Source organism: Lycorma delicatula, chromosome 2 (assembly GCF_047948215.1).
Source record: "Lycorma delicatula isolate Av1 chromosome 2, ASM4794821v1, whole genome shotgun sequence".
Taxonomy (NCBI): Eukaryota; Metazoa; Arthropoda; class Insecta; order Hemiptera; family Fulgoridae; genus Lycorma; species Lycorma delicatula.
The window spans coordinates 112,275,261-112,292,917 of record NC_134456.1 but is presented as its reverse complement, the minus strand read 5'-3'; the positions used below and the strand labels follow the sequence as shown (position 1 = coordinate 112,292,917).

The 17,657-nt window shown below is 28.6% G+C and overlaps 1 protein-coding gene across 1 annotated transcript in view; it reads right to left on the bottom strand.

The window, feature by feature from the left end:
• kkv (hyaluronan synthase-like protein kkv) overlaps positions 1–17,657 on the bottom strand; it is a 195,245-nt gene that overhangs the window by 18,174 nt on the left and 159,414 nt on the right. The window contains exons 11-16 of the mRNA XM_075356090.1: positions 13,847–14,109; positions 11,110–11,320; positions 9,579–9,779; positions 7,371–7,597; positions 3,301–3,468; positions 566–871 (exon numbers count right to left, since the gene is read on the bottom strand). Coding sequence (XP_075212205.1) covers positions 566–871; positions 3,301–3,468; positions 7,371–7,597; positions 9,579–9,779; positions 11,110–11,320; positions 13,847–14,109 — 1,376 coding nt within the window. The remainder of the gene's footprint in view (positions 1–565; positions 872–3,300; positions 3,469–7,370; positions 7,598–9,578; positions 9,780–11,109; positions 11,321–13,846; positions 14,110–17,657) is intronic.

Here is a 17,657-nt window from a genome sequence, read left to right as displayed (position 1 = left end):
AAATAAGACTAAAAGCAAATATATAAAACTTCAGAACCTAGAAGCCAGAACTTGAGAAGCTTTTTTTCTATTGTAATTAAATATTATTTAGCTGTAATGGAAGTCAGTAGATAGAACATTTGGTTAATCGAGAATCAACTCCTGATCAGTCTTTATTTAATATTATGTGAGTAGCATGCATTTTATTATAGGTTTATTTTATTACTGACACTGTCAGCTACTTTTTAAGGAGAACAAACAGTGGATACTTAAAAATGGTTATATGAGTAAGCACAGTATCACACTTTAAAGAATGACTGATTTAAGTATTGTAACAATTAATTACATATCCTTAGATAAAACCCTTCCAAAAATTTTATTTAATTCAGTTTTTAAAAACGCACTAATATACAAACCTCCACCTAGCCCATCACCAAATTCATTGCAACCATAAAACTTGAAATGTAATATTTCCACAAGGCGGCAATCTTAACTACCTACAAAAGTTTGGTCCTTCACTGTAAACAAAAGCATTAAAAATATTAGACCTTCACCAAGTATTTTTTTAAATAAAAAAGAATCAAACCTTCTTTGTCTTCTTGACTTGGACTTCTCGAGTTCCCCAGGAGACAACATTCAAGTTTATGATTGAATACAAAATAAGAAGGAGGTACATAGAAGGTATAGAAAGTAGATAAATTACACCAGGAACAATACATTTGAACTCTTGCGGATGCAAACAAGCTGCTATGAAGAAAGACCCTGTCATCGACATTAAAAAGATAGCAGATGGTGAACCTGAACCGTCCTCTCCTAACTGAAGCGCCGTACCTACTATGACTGCCATCATGATCAGTGCATAAGCTGTTGACAACATCTGCGCCACAAGTAACTGAAAAGTTCTCATATGTTAGTTTTAAGAACATAAAAAAAAATGTTAAAAAAGAAATTGAATAGACTAAATGTGCACATAAATGATAGGTCCACAGAAACATGGAATACATGGCCAAATCCTTTATCACTGAAACTATGCTATTAAACCTTGTCTCATGAAACCATGCAGCAAACCAAAAGATAACAGTGTGATGATACATTATTATACGCATAAAACAATAATTGCATGGGAGTGACCGAATGACTGCAGAAACTACTGAGATATTACTCATACATGCTGAATTCATATTTATATCTGCTGCATGGTTTCATGATACAAGGTTTAGATTACTTTAACATGGTGAATACATACAATAAATCAATTTACAAGAATTATTTTGTCTATCCTGCACTGATGAATTATAAGAAATCACAAAAACATGATTTGAAAAAGATAAAATGTTAACTAGAGTAAAAATTAAATAATTTTTTTTTTAATGTAAACAAAATAAAGAACTATGTTAAATGGTTATTGAAATAAATAGATAAATTGGAAACAAGGTTATACAAAAAAATTAAAAAAATCTTAGTTTAATTTTAATACTAAATGGCCATTTTGATTACTAAACAACTATCATTGGCAGATATTAAGGAAAAATAGATATACAAAATAAGTAATAAATGGTAGAAAAAATAAATAAACTGGAGGTTTCAGTGGTTTTGATGTTTTTAAGGCAAATTTACACTTTCTATTGGAATTTCCTAAAATGAGAACATCTGTTTGGATATTTTATCCATATTCTAAAACTGCTCATTTTACTTTATATCTTAATTATAAATAAAGATATTTATTATAATTAATTAATAAAATAATGTAATAATTGTATTATATTATAATTTTTATATTAATATTTTTATTTTTTCTGTAATTTTCATTTATTTATTTGGTTATTTTCTTGAGTGTATATATTTTTATGAGTTGCAGATAATGAATGTTTTAGATTTTAAGTAACATGTTTTAAACAACATGATAAAATATGTTGAAATACTGTTTTAGCATCCCAAAATATTTTTAAATAATCAATTTTAATAAAAAAATGGTTAATATTCTTTAGATCTGTTGAAGTCTATTGAGTTATATGTTAACTCCCGTAATCAAATGACAGTAAACAACCTAACCTATGGCACTGGTCACTCTACGTAAATGACAGAGCAATTTTTAGGGGAAACAAGGATCCAAACAGGCTTTGTAGAGAAAGTAATTTCTCAATGCCTTCTTCATTAAACTAAATATACTGTTGTATGTCAGCAAACTAAGTTTATTAAAATATTGATAGATGAGCTCTGGATATATCATTTTCACTCTGTAACTACAAGAACTGGCTTTATAATAACAAATTTTTTCTCAAAGAAATCAACTTTTGATTAATACTATTTATACCTAAGATATTTTTAATGCATTATTTGTGTTATAATGATTGCAGTAAATCATGTAATGCAACAAATGATTGAACTCCTTCTTTTGTGCTGGAAACAATGCATTTTGTTCACTCAGTAAGGAAAGCCACTATATAAATTAAGATAAAAATATTAATGATCATCATTTGATTTATTGGTCTATTTCTGTTTACTTATGTAAACAGAACTTATGTAAACATTTGTTATTCATCAAAACTCAAACAAATTTATTTAAATTTGTTTACATCAATTTTATAATAATGTAAACTTATAATAGTAAAAATAGGAGGGAAATTCAGTTCTAAACATGACATTTTTGTAAATTTGATGAATGATTTATCCATGAAGGTTTAAAAGTGGATTTAAAAAAAAGCAGCAGCAATATGTTGTGCATATTGTGCTGGGAAATGAAATTTATCATTTTTCAGATATTTCCTTCTGCTAAAATAGATTCCTATTGCAGAATACTTTACAGTCCTTAATATTTATGAAAACTTTGCAATTGACCAATAAGACTGAAATTCATAAATATTTGTTCCAGTCATCATATCTGGAAAAATCTGTGTTTGAATGGGTTAACACAAACCTGCACTTATGTAGCCACATGCAAATGTATGAACTAATATTTAAAACACCACAGTTATTGTAACACCACAGTTATTATAAATCAATAATTTTTTTCAATTGACATTCATGGATAGATTTTGTTATATTATAAAATGGCAACATACTTCTATTACTTTATAGAAATCCATTTATAATATTGTATTAGATCAATCAAACTCTGTAAAGAAATGCTTGGGGTATCAAAAAAAAATCTATAATTAGTTTTCTTTATATTTATTTCTATTGTATGAAAATTAAAACAATGCTCAATAAGTACAACGTAGAAGTCATGTAACTACTGTAATATAGAAATTTACAAAAACTAGGAAATTGCTGTATTATCATACAATTATAATGAAATAATTGAACTATAATTTGATTTACCTGAACTTCAGATTTGCAAGTAAAGCACACTAACATAAAGAAAAGAATAGGAACAATATTGTAGTAAAAGCTTGTCCAATTATCAATCCTGAAAGCAGCAACAAAAGCTCCCACCAACATAAGAAATATAGTACCAGGACCCAAAATGGTACCACCCATCAACATAATCTGAAAACACAAAATTACATTTACAAATTGTTATATAAATGAATATTTTTACAAGCACAATTTTGAATTAAATTTCAGGCCAAAACTAGGCTTTGGCAGTTTGTAAATTGATTTAATAAAAAGAATCATAAATATAACATAATTTATAACATAAATATCCCTAAAATTAATGCCGGCTTCCAGGATGAAGGTGCAGGCAGCATCAATGCCTTTCCTTCAGAAGAAACTTAAAATTCAAGATTTCTTGCACCACAAAATTCATTTCTGATACATCATAAAACATAGTTATTCCAGGCATAAACTGTTTTTATTATGTAGTTAAATAAGTAGATTCGTCAGTAAAAAAAGGAAAACATTTAACCTTGTGATATATAATAAATAACAATAATTTGCTATTTAATTAATAAATTAATTAAATTTATTTTGCTATATTTATTTAGATTTATGATTATGATATAGAAATATATATTTTAGCGTTCCTAAGTCCAAAACAGTGGTTTTTAATAAATATCTGATAAACTTTCTATTAATGATTCTTCCATAAGTTATTGATGTAATTTTAAGTCATGTTTCTGAAATAAGCTCAACTAGTATAGTTGCATACCATATGAAACTCAATTTTCACAAATATGTCGGTTGGAATCTTACTTGTCAAACTAATGCAGCGAGATGTCACATCAACATTTGATCAAATTAAATTAATCTTTTTGCAGTGAATTTAAAATGAAAAAAACACCAGCAGCAATGATGAGGATGAGGACAAGGAAGTACAATTACTGTCTGATTCAATTACTGCGACTGTGGGGCTCCTTCTATTGTCAAACAAATGTGCAACACAGTGAAAGTAAAACAAGACAACTATTGTCATGAATGATATTGAAAAATTTGTCGGTCTGGTGAGCTTTATGACGGTTGATAAGAAAAAAACATCTCTTGGAAAATGCCTGGATACATTCAAAGAACTATGATTTTGTGCCAGATTCCAAACACCTCAAAAGGAAATCCAATCACCAGTGGCTGAACTCATATTCACCAAGGCTAATTTACTCAAGGCCACTGAAAGGTGCTTTCTGTAAATGTTGTATGTTGTTTCCGCTGTCAGTTAGAATGATGAGAGGTGGTTTGGGTTCTTTTTCCATCAGACCTTTCACTAAATACTAGGACATGTACAATTATTGCAAAGCACATGTATAGTCCCAGGGACATCAGACTACAATGGAATCAGCAAAATCATTCATGGAGTGCATTCTAGTGGACATCCAACTCAACCAAAATTAATAGAAAAAAACAAAAAACGTTTTGTCTTCAATTGTTTCCTGCATAATTTTTTCCAGCACATATGATTTGGCTTTCAGAGGCAAAAATCTAGATGAAGGCGATCAATTTATGCAATTTACGCATTGAAGTAGATGGTTCGCAACTAAAACATTATTTTGAGCATGGAACGAAAAAAAATTCATACCAATCACTTATCACCCAAAATGAAATAATTGCTCTATATGGTACTATAATCAGGGAACACATCATCACAAGGGTTAAAAGAGCTTGCATTTATAGCGTTTTGGCTGACGAAACTGCAGATATTTCTGGCAAAGAAGAGCTGTCTATTGGATTATGGTTTTTTGGAGAAAAGGCCACTGAAATAGAAGTTTTAGGCTCTGTAGAGCTTGAAGGACTAAATGCCGAGAGTATTACCATTAAAGATTTTGTGACAAGTTTAAATCTTGATCATGATAAGTGTGTGATTAGACTTTGATGAGTGTTCCACCATGACTGAGAAAGAAGGAAGGAGGTGTGCAGGTGATCTTGCGACAAAAGTACAAAATAGCCTTTGACTTCCAATGCTCTTCTAACAAGCTTAACCTTGTGTGAACAACGTAAACGTTATCCCACAAAAATTTGAAACTGCGTTGGAACTATCAAGGAGATAATCACATTTTTATTCTGCTATACTGGAACCCATAGCCAATGCACTTCAATTGAAGAGACTTGACATGAGAGATGTTTCATTGAAGGAATGAAGTGAAAGTACTTCATTTTGTACAATGTTCTTCAGTTTAGAGGGCACTGAAGGGAATTGTGGTTCAAAATGTGAAATGAGGTACAGAAGTGCCAGATATAAATGATATTTTAAAAAAGAACGAATCGTTTTTCCCAACTATTGGAAAGGCTCTGCTGATATTGCTTTCACAGCTCTACACAAAAAGTAGTATCGAGCATTCATTTGGCTCCTGAATTAAAATGGCTTGAATCATTTGGCTTGAATTAAAATGGCTAAGAAGCACTATTGGTGAAAACAGATTAAATGGTTTAACTATGTTAAGCATTCACTTACAATGGATTTTCGCTAACAAGGAGCAATTAGTTGAAGCTCGAGTCAGGCAATTTGCATGCAATCCTTGTAAACTGTTGTTACAAAATTAGTTTTTTTTTTTAAATAAATATTTTATTCTTCCTTTTGTTATTGTGTATTATTGCATAGCAACTCCCCCCCCCCCATCATGGATTATCTTTCTACCATGAAAGAAGTTAAGTTCAGATAGCTGCCCCCCTTCTGTTTTGAGCTGGATATGCCCCTGATATCCTGTACTAATCCCCTCCTTCTTGGGGTAAAAATAGTAGTAATAATTGTTAAATAAACAAGATTTTAGATTGTAATACGTATTTCTACTTTTTTTTAGTTTAACAAAAATATATGACAATTATTACTGATTTGAAATATACTGTTTCATAGAATAATGCCATTGGTACTACGGAATGATTGAAAATATCTATTAAAGAATCAAAAGATTTTTATATTTTTTTATACATAACAAAAAGAATAAATTACTTGTACGTACATCAAAATTTTTGGCCGGTTTAGAGATTTTTTTTCTGTTCTAACTTGGAGGTGATTTTCAAATATTTATATATCTGTTTGTAATGTTTTTATATGATAATATAATGTTTATTAACATATTATAATATAATAATTTTTATATATAAATTGCACTTCATTTTTAATTATCTTTTACAGTCTCTAGCTTTATTTAAATCCAGTCATAATTTTATATTACAAAACAAAATGTTAATGAGGCTAATCAAGGTAAAATATAATATTATTTAAATGTAATATCATTTTGTGTGGGTGCCCAGACTTTTATTCCAAGACCTTATTCCGTATTTGTATAAATTCTTTACCAAATATCTTAACATTTTATTCATAATTTGGTTTTATATGCTAATGGCATCACAATTGAATTATTGAATTCTGATCATATTACTCTTTCCATCAACTCAAATAAAACTAAATTCAATGAAGAATTGCTTCCAAGCTATTGTTATTTTGTTAAACCCAAGCAAAACTATTTCTTTTTCTTAAATATAACCCAAACTCCACACTTAATATAATTTTATATCTACTAACTCTTTCTCATTCTACTGTCTTTCTGGGCTTAAAAACTTAATAGTTAATTTTCTTGAAAATAACAGATAATAGATGTTTGTGATAAATTACAGTAAAGTCCTGCTTTGTTTTCTTGCTTCTGAATGAAACTGATAACTTGAATTCTGTTATAATGTTTTATTATGGCTGGGTCATAATATATACTTATACATATGGCTTGGGATGAATCTCTCCTTCATAATCAAAAAGTATTTTCTTACTTACACTCTGTTATCTACTCTAACTCTTAAATTCTACTTGTACAAGTACTTGTTTATCAACAAAGTTGTAAGTACAGTTAGTTTTACACAATAGCACATTATTCTACTGAATTCATTGTGCTCTTATTTCAAATCTATTATATATAAAATGAAACGCCTATTAACAAAAAAATTGATGAATAATAATAAAAGTAATAAATTAATTATAAAATAAAATTAAAAGGTAGCTATCTGAAACCTACAGTTGGTTGTCTTACCTGATACCAGATGTAAGGAAGAGAAATGTTGTCATTAATTTTTATTGTTTTCTTGTAATCAACTAGCAGATCCATAATATTAGCCATAGTCGAAGGTACCCAGCGACGACGTTGGTTGTAGAACTCATTGAAACTTTCAGGACAGTGCGTATATGCATCACTAGCTGCTGAATACTCTACTCTGTAACCTCTTTGAAGAAGCAATGTACACAACCATCGATCTTCTCCTACAAAATCAAACATTTTTCAATTAAAGAAATTCCATATTACATTTACAAACTATTAAAACAGGCCCGTTTAATTTATAAATAACAACAAATAAAACAAGATTATTAAGTTTTAAATGTAAATTATTACTTTAAAAAAGCAATAAAGGCAAAGAAAAAAATGTAAAAATAGAAGTTAATATTACCTTTATATTATACTTCAGAATTGTTGTTACCTGTTAGTATCTTTTCACCATGTTTCGAAAGGTCAATTTTCATCTTTGTAGTTATAGTAATAAAATATAAAAAGTTTACATGTAAGTATACAATAGGATATATCAATGTATAATTTTTCTACATTGTTTCAAAATTTTCAAAGAAAATCATTACAAAATTTTATGATTTATAAAGTTGATTAGTAGGGAGTTGGAAAAATGTTGTTTAAAAATTAGATCTAGGAGGTGGACAGCCAAGGGGGCGGGATGAGATTAGGTGGGGGGTGTAGGGGCAGAAATTTTGCCTGGGTTCATGGGCACAAAATATGTAAATCTGGCCCTGAATATAATACATTTAAATTTGTATTATTTTTGTTTTTTCAACTTAAAAATGTAACCTATAGGAGCAAATACTTGAAAATTTATGTTATATAAACGCAAATATATATAAATGCTATTTATTTAAATAATAAAACTCTATGGACACAATAATAAAACCACAGACATTAATTTGATTTAGTATATTGTAAAATTTACAAAACAGTAATTTAATTGGTAGAGAAATATTGAATAGAATTAAAAACTTGTTCAAAAAAAGAATCGATAAACTAGAAACAAACTATACTGTATTATATTATAAAAGGTTCTTGTAAATACATTACAACTATAGAGGATCCAGAACTTTCTGATCCCAATCAAGATCGGTAGAAACAGAAATACCTTAGATGATTTAATTTTGGTCATAGCATGGACTGAGATCCATCCCAGGTAACTTGTTAAAATAATAAACAGAGCATGAATTATCAATTACAGTATCAATAGAAAATATAAAATTCGTGTTCACATTCTGTTACTTTAAAAACTATAAAAGTTAAATATTTAAATTCTATTAAATAAATCGCCTACAGAATATTGAGATAAAGCATATACTACCTTAATTTTTCCATGAAAGTACTTTCATGGGATTCAGTGCCCTGGATCATAAATGAAATCTGCAATCAAAGCAGCAAAGCAGTTTTTATAACATCTTCCTCAAACACTGTCTGATGGTTTATCAAATTGAAATATTGTTTGTGTTTATGTATGTAATATTTTTCTAATATATTTAATTTTATGTCAGAAAAATATTACATACATTAATACAAACAAAATTTCAATCTGATAGATCATCAGACGGTGTTTGAGGGATATGGTCTTATAAAAACTGCAACAGATTGCGGCATTCATATAAATTATTACATAATTTTCATTATTTTAAAATTTTTATTATAGAATAATGGAGTTATTTCAATCTACTGAGTTTGCGGAATCCCATGAAAGTACTTTCAAAAAAAATTAAGATAAGGTATGTCTTATTTCAATATTCTGTACTAGATAGTTTAACAGTATAGAGGAATAATATGAATCTTAACACAATTAATTTCAGTAAAATAATAATCAAAGTCGAATAATTTAATTTTTAATTGAATGTAACTTATATAAGTAAGCAAAGATTATTATATTGCTCAGATAGATTATGAAATTGAGGAAAGGTTTGCTGTTTTGCTGTAGAATACCAATACTCCCAGTTACAATTACGGTATAATAGATAAATTATGAGTTCACATTATCAAACTGGCCACCTGGTGTAACAGTTACTGTGCTGGATTCTGAAATTAGTTTGTTTTGCATCCATTTCAAGCAGAAATAATTTGTTTCATTACCTTGTTAAAATAAATACATCAATACGTCTGAGATCACAGAGGGAAAAAATAAAAGAATAAATTTAGAAAACATGAATAACATACCTTGATCATATTGTACATAATGTCTAGCTTCATCTGACTGAGTAGTATATTTTCGCATTACATTATCATCCATCAGAGCTTTACCACGGAACAGAGAAAAACATCCAGGACTACAGAGGACACAACCAATCATATGTTCAGTAGCTTTCTGCAGCCAATGACCAATAGCATACTCAAACATTTGATACCACACCATAGGTCCTAAAATAAAATAAATTTTCATTTAAAAATGTAATTTAAGAAGGTATTCAGAAATAAACTTACCATATATATATATATTGAGAGAGAGAGAGAGAGAGAGAGACTTTAATTTACTCAAAGTTTTTGCTGAAATTTCATCTCCCTCATTATTTTTCTTACATCAAACTGAAGTTTAATAAAATAATATCTATGATAAAAACTTAAAGCATAAAATAAAACTAGTTGATAATATAAGAATTCATTCGAATTAAGAAAAGCCTCATGTTGAGTGACTAGAAATATTTGAAAAATCCTATATCTTATTATGTACAATGTATAAAAGTACATCTAATTTATATGTATTTTGAGTTTAGGATTTAGGTGATATGTTGATAAGTCAGTAAATAAGAACTTTGGATTATGCCCACAGTACATTAATTGTATTTTAGATACATATTAAGCAACCAGAATTTTGCTTAATCACATTTAAAGCAAAAAAATAGGGCATTTTTTAAAAAACTATTACAAAATTAATTTTACGCAGGTTCAGCCTATTGCAAAACTTAACTCACTACAAAAGAGCACACTGTAACTTTACATAACGTTCACAAGAATTAAAAAAAAATAATTTAAAAATATCAATACCTATTTTAGTTTACACAAATATTTTTGAATTTCAGATTTAAGCTTATGTGATGATATGAATAATAAAAAAAATAATTAAAATAATTATATGAACAGTACTAGTGAATATTACTTAAGAAATTTATTACATGCAGATTTTAGAAATTAATGTTTTTAATAATATTATGTAATAAGTACATTTAATACACAAATTTAAATTTTTTTAAATGAAATTTAATTTAATTTTTTTTTTAATGTAATGAAGGTACAGTAATTTTTCAGTAAAAATTTTTAAACCTAGAAGATAATTTTACCAAACATGACTTAATTACTTATTTTATTATTACACCACAGTTACTGTGTAAATTAGTTTCCAGTAGTATAAATAAATTGTAATGAATATAATTAAGTATATGGCTAAAATTTACTTTTGCATTATTATAATAGGTATTATGACTAAATTAAATCAAATAAAAATTATTATTCACTGAATAACCAATCTTATGTTAAATCATAGATACAAATTCAATTCTCTTAAATTATTTGTAAAGAAACTGATAACCATATATTTTTTTTATTGGAGTATACATTTTTATTCTTTGTTAAAGTAAGCATTCTTAGATTAAAAGAACTTAAAAGATTTATTTTAGGCTTAAATGTGAAAACATTCACTAATTATATAACAAATTGAGAAAAGAAAATTGCTATAAGCACATGTTTAATTTACCAGAGCCAACCGGATGAATACGTCCACATGCAGCTCCTAGATTTCTGTTCTTTTTCATTAAATCAATTAGTAATCTTACAGCATGAGGCTGGAAGTCAATATCTCCATCTAAAGTTAAAAGAAATGTATTTTCTGCTATAACTTCTTTTCTCTCTATTGATATAGGTAATTCCATTAAACGGTGTCCCAACAAATAGTACATATACATTACCTGGTCACAGACACAAGAAGATAAAATATTACAAAAGATACAATTTTTTATAATTTATTTTGGTAAACAAATAAAAAATCCTGATTTTTAATGAGTTATGCAACAATACATGTTTAAATTGTTCTATAAATACAATGAAATTGTATAGAACAATTTCTATAAATACAATGAAATTGTTTAGAACAGTTTAAACATGATGTAAAATAAAAAAATGCCAAAACCTTGAACTGGCACTCAAGTCTTATATTTACTTCAAAAATGTTAAAATAGAGATTAATTTTTTAAAAAGTTGAATATTTTCATAAAAAAGTATAATTAAAAAATTATATTTTTTTAATACATAATAAACAAATTTAATATTATAATATAAAACCTGTTATGTTCTATAACAAAATTTGTCATTAAAAATAATAATATTAGATACATATGGTCTTTATTTTGAATGTCAGTCATTTTTATGAATCTCTTTATAGAATAACTCAGCACATCTACTGTCACTTTAATTGTTAATTACTACAGAAATGCGATACTTATATTTATTTAAACTTTACAATGTCCTGTGTAATTCATTACGTTGTTTGTAGTATTTGAATAATTTTTTTTAAACAAAAATTGAAAAAAAAAAAGAATTGTATGCCTTTCATGCGTAATATAGGGATTATTTAGTATCAAAAACTGGAAACAAGGATTGCTTATTGTATGGTCAGAGAGAGATGTTGGCTCTGAATACAATGTAAACATAGGTTAGAACCAGATGTTCTAGGTTTGATCACAAACATTTTGCGTATTACACAACTACAGTCAGTCCATTAAAAATTGTAAAAAAAAAAGTACATCTATAAAGTATTATTGGATGGCCCAACCAATACAGTTATGCAATTACATAAAACACCATTAGCTAATATTACTGGTTTGCAATTTTCATTAGTTTTACAATTTGTATGTATAGACTTCGCTTATATTTATTTATTTTTTTTTATGTAACACTATTATTTATAAGAACATTATTCAAAGTGTTAATAAAAACCAGTTAACAGAAGTATAACAAAATACATTAACCCATTCAACCAAAATAATATTGCACTAGATAAACTACATGAAGAAATATTTTGCATATGTATATACTGGGTATTCAAAAAGGATTTCACAGCTTTAAAAGCAAATAAAAATTTATAGATAACTTGCAGATTCAGTTCAGGTTTCATTTCATATAAAAAATACAATAAGTTTGTCACTCAACATTCACTTTGATTTGACATTGCTTCTATTTGTAATGCAACACATTCTACCTGAAGTTGATTTCATCCAAGTCTGTGCCAGCAAGCAAGACTTTATCTCTGTAGTTGCGTTGTTAATTTGAAGTCTTAGCTCAATAAGATCAACAGGCAATGGTGGTTCATAAACTCTATCTTTAATGATACCCCAGAAGAAAAAATCTAGCAGGGTCAAATCTGGGGAGCGAGGTGGCGATGTAATTGGACCTTCACGACCAAACTACCGACCTTGGAATCGAGTATCAAGAAAATCTTGAACTTCTAGGCAGTAGCAAGATGGTGCCCCATCTTGCTGAAGTAATGGTATCCATCTTGGTCATAATTTTCTAACTGAGGAATTAGAGAAATTTGAAGCATGTCCATATACTGGGTATTCAAAAAGGATTTCACAGCTTTATACACTTATACACTTGATACACTTACAGTTAGTTACCTTCTGTAAAAACAACCTGTCTCAATGAAGGTTTGGTGCCAAGAGTAAATTTTATGCCTAGTAGGAGGCTCTCTATAAAAATTACATTCTACTGCAGTTGCTGACTGTAAACTGTGAAAACAAAATACACAGCAAACACATTCCACATCAGTAAATATATTCATTTTTAACAATTTTGGTGACAGCGCTGATGCCAAAATTTGGTAATAATGACCTAGTGAGTCAAAACTTGATGTGTTTTGCTATGAGATGAGACTCAACCGAATCTATAAGTTATCTCAATAAATTTTTATATGTTTTTAAGGTTGTGACATCTTTTTTGAATCATGTAATATTTTATGTTAAATCAGTAAATTCCAGGTGAATTTTACTCACCTATTATCTAAATGGTAGTTACCTGAGACTAAACAGGAAAAAGAAAGGTGAATTTTACTCAACTTCAAACTCATTTGAGATATTCATATATTAATACTATGTATAAAATTTCATTATGATAGATAAGCCACTCAGGATTTGTATTTGCAATTAATAAAAAATATATGATAAATATTAACAGTTAATTGTAAGGGTTTTACTAATAATATAAACCTAAACCATCATTATTTTGATTTTACAGATGATTTTATGTATCCCTACCATACACTGAAGTTTCAGTCTTGGAAAATTATGAAAAAATTATTTGGTAAGATTTTTTATCTCCCACTTACTCTGTTAACTATGACTATGGCAGTTGTAATGAGAATTACTCTTTCTGGGTGGTAAAATTTTTTATAAAATTTAATTAGACATAAACTCAAACAAAATAAAAAGAAATAAGACCTGACTCCATCGCTTTCTGTGCCTTATTTTTGCCTTGTCTTTAAGGTGAGCTATCATCTTAGTTTTACCAGGAAGTGTCCACACAAGTCTTCCACCATAAACAGTTGGATATTTTGTAGGTGGTCGTATGCGTATTGTAGTTTCATGAACGTGAGTTGCAGCCTCATCTATAATTGACACCAAAAGCTTGACGAATCTGTTCACTTGACTCCAGTCATCATTGACATCACTGATTTCAAAAGCATCATCAAAATATAGATGAGCTGTGAACAAAAAAAAATATTTATATACCACACTTATAAAATTTTCAATTAATTTATCTCAAAATATTAACAATATGGAATGGAAATTTAAAACTATATATGTTGTCTAGACATGATTTTTAAAATTCCAATAAAACATATATATCAATAAAACTAAAAAAAAGAAAAACTAAAATCTTATTCCGTTTTTTAAAGTATTGATTAGAAATTTGTCTGTTTAGTGTAGTTGAAAATTAAGATATTAATGATCCTCAATGAATCCAAGTATAACTTTTATTTAGTATTAATAAAATCTGTATCTTTATTAACATAATGTTTCTTGAAAGGACAGTTAACTGAAACAGGGCCTTGTTATTTTTTTAACAAGAATTTTACATTTATAAAGCAATTTAATTTCTTTCTCCATATGGCAAGGCTGTATCAAGAGATGTGCATTAAATTGTAATGTGAAACGATATTATTAAAAATAGAAAAAATTACTTTTTTTACTGTCTTGTAATAATATCCTATGTATTTTGTAAACATTTTCTGAAGAAATCAATTACTAATTTTATTTTGATAAATATTGATTAAATAAAAATCTTCTTTAACAAATATAAATACTCCAGGCATTAAATTTAAAAGAAAAGAAAAAACAGTGGCAGTAGATTGAATCAAGGCAAATATTTCATAAATTTAGAAAGTCTTCAATAATGGCTTATAATGGGTAGGTGTAGGGATGACATGAAGGTTAACAAAAACTGTTACAGTTATATTAATATAATGTTTGTTACATTGTAATGGTGTACAATGCAACACTAGTGGCGTTACTCAAGAAAAATATGCTAGCTATAAAAAAATATATATTTATGAACTTTCAGTTAAGCATCATAGCAGTATAATAATAATTACCATCAACAATAATAAAATTTATAACATGTACTGCTTGTAATTTTTTATCTACATAGGCATTTTTGTAGCAATCACTACTTAAACAGATATATCAAAAAACCTTTCATGTTGATACATTAGAATAAAAAAGAAGAATGTTTCATCTTCTAGATCAATAAATAGTAATATTAATGAAAAAAAATTAATACACCATAATATAATATATACAATAAAACAAAATAGTAACAATATAAAAAATAATTCAGACAAAAATAACTTATATGATAAATTTAAAAACTTAAAAAATAAAATTAAAGAAAATAATGCCACAATAGTTAAACACAAAGTATATGTTGCCATTCTTATTGCTAAATATGAAAATAATAAAAATATTTATTTTTTTATATAAACCAAGAATCTTAAAAAAAACTATATAATAGTCTAGTCAATAAACTTAATGCAAAACTCATCAAAACATTAAATAATAATTGTAATGAATTAATAACAATTTTTTTTTTAAAGTACATTAATCCTTATAAGTACAATAATCCTCCTAAATTTTCACATCTGATAAAAATTCATAAAGAAAATTATCCTATTAGACCACTTATAAATTATATTAATACATCTTTTAATAAAATTTCTAAAAAAAGAACAATATAAAACTTTATTATACTTATTAAAGTATTAAAAATAGTATTGAAGCTATTTTAAAAAACTAAAAGAAATAAAATTAGATAATACCATTTCAGTTTCTTATGATAAAATAATATGTATAATAAAATCCCTATTAAAGAAACTTTAAATATTTAACTAATAAATAAAAATAAAATAATTAGTTCCATAAAAGATCAAATAATGTTATTATTATTAGAATTTACTCTATCACAATTATTGCACATTTAATAATGAATTTTACAAACAGGAAAATGGTTTACCAATAGGTTCCTCTTTAAGTAGCATTTTATCAGAAATATTTTTACATAATATAAAATTATGGATAAGATATGTAGATGACATTTTGGTCATTTTCAATAAATAAATAAATTTAGAACATATGATAATACTTCATAAACTTAATGATTTTCATCAGAATTTAACTCATACAGTTAATTGAACAAAATAACAATGCAATATTCTTTGACATAAATATAGAAAAAGATAATAAATTAAAATTCTTTTTTTCTTTTTTCTGTTTTGCCTCTGGATAAGGTATTAACTTCAGAGGATGATATGTATGAATGTGAATGTAGTCTTGTACGGTCTCAGGTAGACCACTCCTGAGAAGTGTGGTTAATTGAAACCCAACCACCAAAGAGACCAACTGACCTGTCAATATTTGTATAACAGGTGACCAATGCCAGATCGGATGAGGGCGATATCTGCCAATTGAGAAACAAAGAACGTCGACAGGGTTCTACCACTGCACAGACCCTAGAGATTATGTTGGGTGATATAATAAAGGAAGAATCAATAATAATGGGGAGAAACGAGGACAAATCTATTCAAGGGAAATACAGAATGTTCTATGATCTACAAGAGGGTGAAGGGAGCGTATTACGAGCTCTTCTGAAGGCACTCAAGAAGGTGGTAGAAAAATCTCCGTCACCGAAATTCGTAATTCCGGAAGGGAAACTGGGACCGGCAGTAAAAAGATGTTGATATATACCTTCAGAGGACGGATTGGAAAAATCAAACTGGTAACACCTCTTGTGATGACTAAAGTATAAGGCGAAAAGTTCCGGCGATAAAGCTAGCGACAACGACGGTAACAGATAGTATTACACTGGTTGTTAAATCAACGGGTAGAACATATGCAGATCTTCTCTGCACCGTCAAATAGTCGGTAACAAGGGAAGAGACCGGAGAGGTTTTGGCACTACGCAAAGGAGGCATCGATGAACTATTCATCAAGGTAAAAGGCCACGCGAATGCCAAAGGGCTAAAATCTGTCCTGAGGGACAGAGCTGCTGAACTGCAAATTGACTTAAAAACAGCTGGCTGTTGTAGGACGGTGGTACATTTGAAAGACTTAGGTAGAAACACGACGGAGGCGTTGGTCCGAGATACTGTGACACAAATAGTGAGGAACTAAGATGAGTTCAAGTTATCATCGATTCATCCTGCTTACAGCGGTACGCAGAACGCGTCAATTTTAATAACTTATCGAGCAGCGATGAAATTAATACAGGCGAGAGACGTATTGGGTGGCTCTTATGCAGAGTACAGATCAGATCAGACACTCACTGTTTCAGATGCTGAGAGATGGGTCATTCCTCCTCCCAGTGTAATGGGCCTGATTGCACCGGCAGATGCTACAACTGCGGGGGAGAGGGCCACAAAAAACGGGTATGCTCTGAACTCCCAAAATGTCTGAAATGTAACACAGTTGGCCATCGGACCGATAGTGGGGCCTGTGAACGACCGACAAAAGTAATATAATGTAAATAAATGCAAATCATAGTGTTATGGCGCACTATCTGATCTGGAGGATGGCAGTGAACGACGGAGTCGATTTATGAGGCCAAATATCAGGAGAGTAGCAGCCCATATTTGGAAAGTTGACCGAAATCTGGTGATGAAGCAATGTTTAATGCTTCGGAACGGTTCGCAAAATCACGAGTTACTAGAGTTTGTTGCAGTTGAATTAACAGATCACGTTTTAATTTCTGCTTATA